The sequence below is a fragment of the Etheostoma spectabile genome, chromosome 8 (genome assembly GCF_008692095.1).
Source record: "Etheostoma spectabile isolate EspeVRDwgs_2016 chromosome 8, UIUC_Espe_1.0, whole genome shotgun sequence".
Taxonomy (NCBI): Eukaryota; Metazoa; Chordata; class Actinopteri; order Perciformes; family Percidae; genus Etheostoma; species Etheostoma spectabile.
Window position 1 is genome coordinate 2,701,619 of NC_045740.1, and position 10,185 is coordinate 2,711,803.

General features: G+C 36.9%; 1 protein-coding gene across 6 annotated transcripts in view; it reads left to right on the forward strand.

The window, feature by feature from the left end:
• parvg (parvin, gamma) overlaps positions 1 to 8,868 on the forward strand; it is a 13,318-nt gene extending 4,450 nt beyond the window's left edge. For 3 of the 6 annotated variants that reach the window (XM_032524427.1, XM_032524426.1, XM_032524428.1), the window contains 9 exons: positions 48 to 163; positions 265 to 320; positions 396 to 430; positions 542 to 603; positions 1,384 to 1,452; positions 1,614 to 1,715; positions 2,970 to 3,042; positions 8,312 to 8,342; positions 8,615 to 8,868. In XM_032524427.1, coding sequence (XP_032380318.1) covers positions 48 to 163; positions 265 to 320; positions 396 to 430; positions 542 to 603; positions 1,384 to 1,452; positions 1,614 to 1,715; positions 2,970 to 3,042; positions 8,312 to 8,342; positions 8,615 to 8,762 — 692 coding nt within the window. In that variant the 3' untranslated portion in view covers positions 8,763 to 8,868. Of the gene's footprint in view, positions 1 to 47; positions 164 to 264; positions 321 to 395; positions 431 to 541; positions 604 to 1,383; positions 1,453 to 1,613; positions 1,716 to 2,969; positions 3,043 to 5,639; positions 6,036 to 8,311; positions 8,343 to 8,522 lie in introns of those variants that run through there. The other 3 variants (XM_032524425.1, XM_032524429.1, XM_032524430.1) reach the window with 3 other exon arrangements.
• Positions 8,869 to 10,185: the final 1,317 nt, after the last annotated feature.

Genomic DNA, 10,185 nt, shown 5'->3' on the forward strand with positions numbered 1-10,185 from the left:
TGTGTGTGTGTGTGTGTGTATTTTGTTATCTGCTGTTCGCCTGTCAGTCATCCACAACAAAGACCTTCTGGCCACTATTCATCTGCTGGTTGCCATGGTGAGAGCTTTCCAGCCTGAACTGGGTTTGCCACCAAATGTTAAAGTTGAAGTCATAGTTTTGGAAGTGAGTTTCAGCTCAAGCTTTAGCACTTTTTTCTGCACCAATTCTTAGTATTAAACACACCTTGTGGAAGTGCTGCTCAATTTGGGTTATCTTTCATGCAGGTGAGCAGAGGTGGAATCAAATCAGATATACAGACAGAGGTCCTGACAGAGGAAAGGTGAGCAGATTTCTATCCGGTGTGATTCTGTGGATGTGAGAAAAACACCTCATATTTTCTTGTCTTTTTCAACAGGGATGCAGGTTCAGGCTCTCTCAACAAGACTGAAAGTGAGTAAAAATCTGTCGAAGGTTGAGCAGATTTGACATTTTAAATGTAATTGAAGCAGCATTATAGCTTACGATGATATAAACACACTTTTCTGGCTCTGGGTCACCCAGTGGAAGATCCCATCGATCAACTGCTGAAGCTTGATGGTCACAAGGTCAACATGGTGAAGAAGGTACAACAAGGAAAGCTGGAATGTTGAGGCAGACCGGCAGTGAGAGAGTTTGTTGTGGTGTTGCGATAGGAAATAAATAAGTATAATTTGTTTGTGGCCTTTACTGAACCTTACATATAAACAGGGTATATATATATATAATTAGACTGTATATACAGTATATATACATGTATATATTTGTATTAATCTGCTGAGTATTGTTTTGAATAATCGATTACTCGTTTTGTTTATATGTCACGATAATAGTAAATAATTCTCATTACAAGTTCATCATATTGCTTTTAATTTTAACCAACAGCCTCAAACCCAAAGAGTGTCTTCAATGATTAATTGTTTATTAAAATAGTTGCCGTTTAATTTTCTGTCATACAACAAATGATTAATCAACTACATGTATCAGCTCTAATTTTAACTAGGGCTGCTAATAATGATTATAATCAAACAATCTTTTCATCATTATTTGAATGTCTGATTCACCGTTTAGTATTTAAAATGTGAAAACATTTTGATGTATTGTTATTATAATAATATAGATTATTGTTGCTTTAAAAAAAAAAGTGGAATTATTACTTTCAGACCAAATGTCTGCATTTCTAGCTGTTCCTTGTTTCGACTTAATAATATCCAACAATGAAGATACAATGTTATTGGAGAAAACTAATGAGGGCATATAATCCTTCCAGGTTCAAGTTTTGATGAAGATTAAAGCATGTTTAATACCCTCTATGTCACCTAAATGAGACCATGTATTTCAAACTGTCTAACTTTTTCCATTTTCAGGCTATCTTACACTTTGTCAACCAGAAAATGTCGACCATGGGTCTGGAGGTGGCTGATATGGACAAACAGGTATAAAAAAAAAAAAACAGCGGAACACAGTTTCGGAACACTTACTGTAGAGGCTTTTCTGTAAAAAGAAATAAATAAATAAAAGATACATTGAGCTCTTCCGCTGAGATTATATCACCGTCTTTGGATGGGCTCCAATGTATAGTGTGTTTTCTGTCTAGTTTGCTGACGGTGTGATTCTACTGCTGCTGCTCGGACAGCTGGAAGGCTTCTTCATCCCGCTCTATGACTTCAACCTGACACCTGTCAGTCCCTCTGAGATGGTACAGTATGGGTTCTTAGTGGACCTTTTAATATCATCATCATTATACTGCTTAAATGTTCACAAGTTATCTGGGTTTTATTTGCAACGTATATAGTTATAATAAAAAAAAAGGTCAAAAGAGTGATTCAAATTAATTTCGTTTTTGTGAAAATGTAGACATATACTGACTACATTATTTTAATTCAAAAGTGCTATACTGTAAGATCATGAAGTGTTTATTTCTAATTTGAGCTGATCTAATTTTCCACAAGAGTATAGTGAAAAATAAGCTACAATACTGAAACCTGATCCAAAAATCATGCCTATTGCAATGTTAGATATGATCAAATGAATAAAATATTAATAAAAGTACATTCATAATTACTATTCTGTCACTTATAATGATATATTTGACCTAACTTTACGTGAATCAATAGGAGGAGTCTATGAAACAGTTATGACCCTTTTATCACAGATAAATAGTTATCATGATAGATAGTTTATGAAGAACGTATATAAAAGACATTCTTTACACTCCATATTATATGTGATATTTGATACCTTTAAAACTAAACAAAAAACCTTCTGGTTATAAACACATTAGGTATCAGCCAGATTTACAATACATAATGGTAGATTATTTCTCACACTGCAATGTGCTTATTATATCTGTACAATGACTTAATATGGCACAATTCAGTTGTTACCCTATTTTAATATGTTACATCATCGTAAAATTATCAAAGTGTTATGTAGGCTACATCAATCTATCAGTGATTATAATCCAATAATATACCATGAATGTAAAATGAGCCATTGTGCATTATATACTTTTACTTTTGGTACTTTAAGTAGTTTTGACCTGTAACATAGTTTTTTTTACACTGTGGTATTGACCCTTTTACATAAGTAAAAGATCGGAATACTTCCACTACCTAATAGATAGTTGGTTATACTTTATAATACAAATAACTATAGAAACTATAAAATATCACCACATATATATATATATATACCCACTAATATATTAGTGGATACATTTCACAACAGAATTAAATGTATCGTTCGCCCCATGTTTGCTGAGTCCTGCAGCGGCCCGGGTTCCAACCCCCATCTCTCTCCCCCTTTCATTTTACCCACTGTCACTGTAATAAAGAAAAAAAGCCCCAAAAACTTATCTTAAAAATAATTACATGTGTTTGTATTACTAATTTCAATGAAAATGTGGTGACTGGATTTTGTGTTTGACATTTATTCTCTCTCTGACCTCTAGCTCCACAATGTGACCTTGGCCTTGGACCTCCTTAATGACACAGGCCTTCAAGTGGCCAGCGTTGATCCACAAGGTCAGGAGACATCACACACAGACTGCTCACACAACATACAGATAACAGATTTTACTCAAATTAAAATGCCATGCACACAGGGTGAAAAAAACAAAAACAAAAGTGCCTGCGGGTAAAATGATTGCAACAGAAAAACACCAGAGCTCCAAGACAGCAATGTCAAACTAATTCAGATGATATTAACTATCAAAAGCATTTATCTGTATGACGGGGAAACGCCAAAATTAGTTTGTAAATCAGTGAAGGACAGGGGGATCGCCCCGGTAGTTTGAGTTAATCTTCACTTCTCGGTGGAGTGTGGGTTTGACAGTGTTTTGGAGGGGAAAATGGAATTGCTTGTGGAATATAAATGAGTGTAACTCGTGTCTCAATGAGTATCACTGCAGATGATTGGCTCAGTCCGGGGTCATCATCATTCATTTAGAGAGGAGGAGCGAGGGAGGCGGTCTCAAGGGGACAGTGTCACTCTGTGCCTGTTGATATCCAGAGATTTAACCTCACAGCTATGGCTAGGCCTAAAATATCAGATTTTTGGTTTACATGCGTGCTAGTTGTTGTTTTTCCCTAATGGTAGGCACCCTCTAAAAAATCACATAAATTACTGAAAGTGTAAAATTTACAACAGTGTGTGTCTGGAAGAAGATATGTTATCTGTATTCATGAGCACTGCTACTGAATGCCACCCAGTTATCAGACATATCCCAGAAAAATATTACGATTGTATCTTTGCACTGTGTTTGTCAGTTTCAACTTGCAACAGATAGTAATCATGAGTTCATGATTCGCGGGCATAAACTTATGAGTGTGAGCATTCCAGAAATCGTACATTATGGAAACTTTCTCTTTGCTATAAAAAGGTGAGAGTATGGTATGCTGTCGTTCGTAAATTTGGGGAATCAAAGGTTATTTCAGAGAAAATGTCTCTTGACAATTGGTCATGCTATTTGACATGAACGACTGATTAAAACAAAACAAAAATCTAAATCTTTCAACATGACCATGCCACGATGCACAACGAAAAATAACTGTTTTTTTTTCAGTTTATTGTGGAAGAGCTTAACTAACCTGCACAGATCCCTGAACCCTTACCCCAGATATGCGGAGCATAGAAACTGAACGCCGCTTCCTCCTTTTTTGTTCTGGTTCTGGGGATGGCAAGCAGACCTGTCCCTAATGACGTTAGAGGCCTCTGTGGTTCCTAATTCACTAGTAGATCTGACAGGTAGTTTGGCCCTAAACCATTTAGTGATTTATAAACCAGCAGAATCAGTTTTAAATGTATTATTTTGGGGCACAGGAAGCCAGTGTAAAGACTTCAGAATTGGACTGATGTGATCAGCTTTCCTTGTGTTAGTGAGGACGCAAGCAGCAGCGTTCTGAATTAGCTGCAGTTGTCAGATACATTTTTTAGGGAGACCTGTGAGGACCCCGTTACAGTAGTCTAGTCTACTGAAGATAAAGGCGTGGATGTGTTTTTTCAGATCTTGTTGACACATAAGTCCTTTTACCCTTAATATGTCTTTAAGGTGGTAAAAGGCTGACTTTGTCATTGCCTTAATGTGGCTACTAAAGTCCAGGTCAGAGTCCATAATTATCACGATTTCTGGCTTTGTCTGTTGCTTTTAACATTGTTGTTTGAAGCTGGGCGCTGGTTCTTAATCGTTCCTCTTTTGCTCCAAAAACAATCACCTCAGTTTTTCCTTCATTTAATTTAAGGAAATTGTGGCACATTGAATCATTAATTTGTTCAATGCATCTAGCCAGTTTTTGTGTTGGACTGTAGTCTCCATGTGACAGTGTTATGTAGATTTGTGTGTCATCAGCACAACTAAGATAATTTATATTATTATTTTTCATAGTATGAGCCAGTGGAAGGCAAGCATATAGATATTAAATAGAAGAGGCCCTAGGACAGAGCCTTGAGGAAGAGTGAAATAGAGTGACAGGGACTCAAGGAGTAACCAACTTATCTAAGTGTGTGAATTAATCAATAGCATAAGGATCTACAGCACTTCACTTCCCTGCAGATCCATTATTGAAAAGATGCTCTGTATACTCTCTGAGCTTGAATCACAATCACTAAAACTTTTCCACAATATTGCCAGGCAGCCTGTAATTGTGAAGTAAATCCTCAACATGATAACTGTTAATGTAAGTACCAGCACAATTAATCTAAGCCAAGAGCAAGTGGCTAATTTAATTCATTTTTAGTGTCTTTTTAATTACCGTCATAATTGCTCTGATGGAATGAGGATTCCCAGCAGTGAGAGTCTAAAACAGGAGCGCACTGCGTGCATTAATTAGGTTAGCCAGTGGTGGAGTCGATCTTAGTGTCACATTTATTCAGTTAGTGCATCTCACAACAGAGTACAATTTTGTTGGAATCCCGTCTCACCAAGGACATATTGATTAAATGTCCATCTAATGTTTAATTTTTTTGCCCTCCTGATCTATGACCTGTTAGGATGGATTGTTAGAATAGTTATTAGCTAATGTTGGTAAAAGCATCCTTGTGTTTTCACTGCCTTACTGGCTTGGTATATGCTGATGGTCCATTACAAATACACCCTAAATGTCCGCTGTGGCTTGTGTGGCAGATATTGTCTCTCAGGACGACATTGCCACGTTGAAGGTCCTGTACGCCCTGTTCAAGAAGCACAAAGATAAATGAGAGAGGGACTCAACAACCAGGGAGCTGAAGAAAAGTGGAGTTTTTGACCAACTTGTGGTTTCTTCTGTCTCTAAACTGGGGAAAAGGCTGCTCATTATTTAAATGGTGAAGTAAGACTAATTAGACATATTGGTGATGCTCTCAAGCTAATTTAAAAATAATTCAAGAAGCTAAAGTAGCTTTAACAAGTCATTCATAAACAACATCGGTGTCTAAGGGCCCTGTCTGAGCCTCATTTATGACAACATTTAGAGTGAAATCATCACGTCACCAATCCTCCACCATCACCTACTTTTTGAGGACAGGTGGATACAAGGCTAGACTACACACTAAAAAACGCTGGGTTATTTTAATAACCCAAATGCTGGGTTAAGGGTGTTGGGTCTTACCAACCAAACCAAGTGGGCAAACAGAGCAAAGCAAGCAGGCAACAGCCCCAGGGCCTCAAAAGCCCCAGGTGTCCTGTGTGTCAACTAGTTGTCAATAATTTGACTGATTGCTAAATTGTTTATACATATTTTGACCACTGTAAAATCAATGGCCGTGGCTCAGGAAATTCTAAATTCATCCGTTTGGAGGGACTATAGTGGCCCCTTAAAATGGATCAGTATACATAAATACTTTTTGCCTTTTAAATGTGGTTCACATTCAATAATAATATATGGGGTGTGGATGGTAGAATAGCCCAGCATTTTCCCTCTATCTCTTGCTCTCTTTCCTTCTCTTTATTTCCTTTTCAGTCTGACACTGCTGGAACATGCAACATAGAAAACCATCATCCTGACCTTGACTGCCACTTCTTAATAAAAGATGTGAATTTCTTTCTCTGCTTGCACCTGCTGACAGTCTGTGACATCCTTTTTTTCTAGTCTGTGAAAAAGGGTGGGATTTTTTTCAAATCTTTTCTGCCATTGAATTGTTCACAACACAATGTCACACACACATGTGGAGAGGGTGCGGCAGGCAGCAATGGAGGGAGGCTCAGATAATGAGAGGCAGACAATAGATGTAATTCCATCAAAGCATATTATATCAATTATGTGTTAAATTAAAAACTGGACTACAACTACAACTGGAAAAATCCACGTCATCATCTTCTGTGTTGCAAAGACGTGTCATCTCTTGGATTAAATGAAATGCATGCTAACCATTAGTGTTAAATAATATCTCTCCACCACTGCCACTCTGGTTTAGTTTAGTGTATTAGCAAATTGCAGCATGAGTTTCTTTGTTTTTGTCTTGAGGTTAAACAACAATAACCACTTTCATACTTCTTATTCATTTCACCCAGTTTTCATGCAAATCTGTTTGTCGACATTCAGAAAGTCAATTTATTTGTTTCCACCAAGGTGATGGAAAATTCCCATTTTATTTCCCCTGACTTTTCAAAAAGATTGTATAAAATGTGCTTGGCAGTCATATAGAAACATACTGTATAGCAAGAGACAGACAGCTAGAAAGAGACATTTAGATGTGTGTTGCTCTTGTTCGTGTCATGTAAATTGGAAATTTTGGTTTGCAGTTAAAGTATTGTAAAGTAAAAAAAATGGCTCCTCTTCTATTTTCCAAGTTACAGTATGTTGAAAATTAATGAACACAGCTGCAATAAATTGCTCTCTTTTCCAAATACAAATGGTATGGTCATTTCATGTATACCATCCACTCACATTATGCTTGCTTGTCGTCTTTAAGATTAGGTGATCTTTAAAAATATTTGGCACTAAATCTTTCTACATATTGCCTACTTTTATGTAACTCCCTTGACCTCCTCTTCCTCCTCCTGTATTTACATTAATTGTATGTGAATGTTTGTTGACATGTATGTTCATATTCATCAAATGTGTATTTCAGGGTCCGTCAGAAGGGGTTTTGAGCTCACCAACAGTCTGTATCAAGCATGCTTATATATGTTTCAAAGCATAAAACATGTATTATTGTTGCAATAAATGGTTAAAACATTGGTGATAATGTCCTGCTCATGACTGGAAGGAAGTGAATGGGCTGAGCATTCTTATAGAATCTGTAAATTACATGGATTAACTATTCATAAATATATACAAAAAACCTAGTGTATGCTTTATATTGTGTTATATAGTGTTTGCTTTTCTATATAGCTAGTTGGCAGATCACAGTCTTGTTTCAGACATAATTGTCAGCATCACCAAGTTATCTGCTTTGCTGATATGATAAATCCCTGTTTACTGTAAATTGCAATTCTAATATTGAACTTATCTTGTATTTCTTGTCCAGTATCCTGTGAATATGTGCATTTTAAAATTGCCAACTTGAATCAATCGAGGCACGGATGTGAAATGTTCAGAATATTGAAACAATCAATACTTAATGTGGTACAGTATGTGCAAACGTGTGTGGCTTTGGCATGCATTTGTGGTGATCTTTTTAGACACACAACAACGTGAGTTAAAGTCAAGGGAGAATGATGTCTTTTAGCCACTGTATACATTTCAGCGAAAAGGTCACAGCTTAGTCTGTCATCAGTGTCTAATCCATTAGAACAAACAAGGATAAATTATAGTATAAACGTTTGAGGGATTAAACCTGTTCTGCTCCAACAACAAAACCTCCTTCTTCTATTAGGTCACCACAACACCACTGACTCCTCAACAAGGTGAGACATTTACTGTACAGAAATAGCATATACCTATTAAGCAAGAGCTGAGAATCTTATTAAAATCATTTAATAATTTTTTTGATGCTGCTGTGAGTATATGTTATTACTGGTGACCAAACCAAAGGATTTCTCATAAACCGACTTTATTTTATACCATGTTTTATTATTTTTTTTGAGAAAACAAATGATGTCCCCTCCAATACTGGAGCCCATCCAAAATGTTGACAGAAAACATGAGTCATATCTGCCTAACTTGTCACACTGAACAGATGCATCTCTCTGTGGATGAAAAGGGAAGCAGAGCTAACAAAGCAGCATCTCTCTGAGTATTCAGCTGCTGTATTGTGTGTACACATCAGTTATCACACAGGTGACAGTATCACGGGAGTTTTAAATCTAAAGGACCATGAGACTTAACACTACTGTTGTAATTAATCCAAACAGCTCATCCGAGATGTGTAAATGGCAGTCAAATGTATCTGTGTAGCACATTTTATACACTCAACATAACAAAGACACAAGATAAATAATTACAAAAAGGATATATGGGGTTTCAAGATGATCAACAGCTTAGTATTCATTGACGCATGCAACGTGTGATGAGTCCAGAGTGGACACAGCTTCATTATAAAACTCGCTAAAATCCATATTTCTATTTTAACAATGGTTAAAATGATTATACGTGATGTGAAAGGGGGCCACAAAGGTTTATCACCCACAGCTCTACAGTGCTTTATAGCATCTTTTTAGTGTCATTAGCCATGTTCCCATCATTTTATCAGCATTTTAAAGCTGCACAGCTGCATGGAAACAAAAAAATTCAATAATACTTCATCAATTGCGCAAAACTGTTGTAATGCTTCAATTAAAGGTGCACTATGAGTTCCTGCATGGTTTCAGTGCAATTTCATTTTTGTCTCAAATCGCAGGCATCGCGCCTTGATCCACAAGCTGTCTGCCTCCTGAATATACTGTGAAAAAGCCACGGGAGACCACACAGGGGTCGTAAATCTCAAAGAAACACTAGAGGCCCAGAATAGGCACCAAAATACAACAAAACACTCCAGCCGATCACCGACAAGATGGTTGGGGATGGGGGTTATTGACATTTAGTCATTAAGTCATGACCGTTACAGAAACACAGGGGGGAGGGGCAAGCTTGCTCTGTTTTGTTTGAAATTTACTTGGAACTTCAACAGAAGTGACCATACAGGAACTCATAGTGCACCTTTAAGGTGGTTTTTGCCTTTGGTGAAAAAGAGTTTCTGCCAAAACAAAGTCAGTTTTAGGTTTAAAGGCTCGTGAGGTAAACGCGTTGGGGTCTGGGGACAACTGTATTAAGATTAAAAGATTTTTTTTTAAATGGAACTGCAAGGGATAAATTAATCAAGTTAGAAGTAGTTTTTTTTTTTTATGGAGCTTGAATACTGAAAGTAACCTGTGGCGTTGAAAATAAAAATTGGCACTGAAAAATGTTGAACTGAAATATTAAACAGAAACATCAAAAAGTTACGATCCTATTATATTATTTCAATTTGACTATCTTTTTACATTATGATAGGTTTTTATTAATTTCAATCAAAGTCTTTCTTGATGTCGGTCTTTTTTCAGTGGCAGTTTTATTTTAAGATTTCAGGATTTTTACACTGTCACTGGTTTTCAGTTTCAACTTTCTGTCATCGAGGTGGAGGGGTGTGAGGGGAGGGACAAAGAGGGTGTGGTTGACTGCTAATTTGCATGTAATTTGCATACTGGCGAGAGACCGCACCTCCACAGGCATCCTCACAGATGCGTTAAAACCGCATATCTGCAATGGCCTCCACAGGTTCACATGCAATCT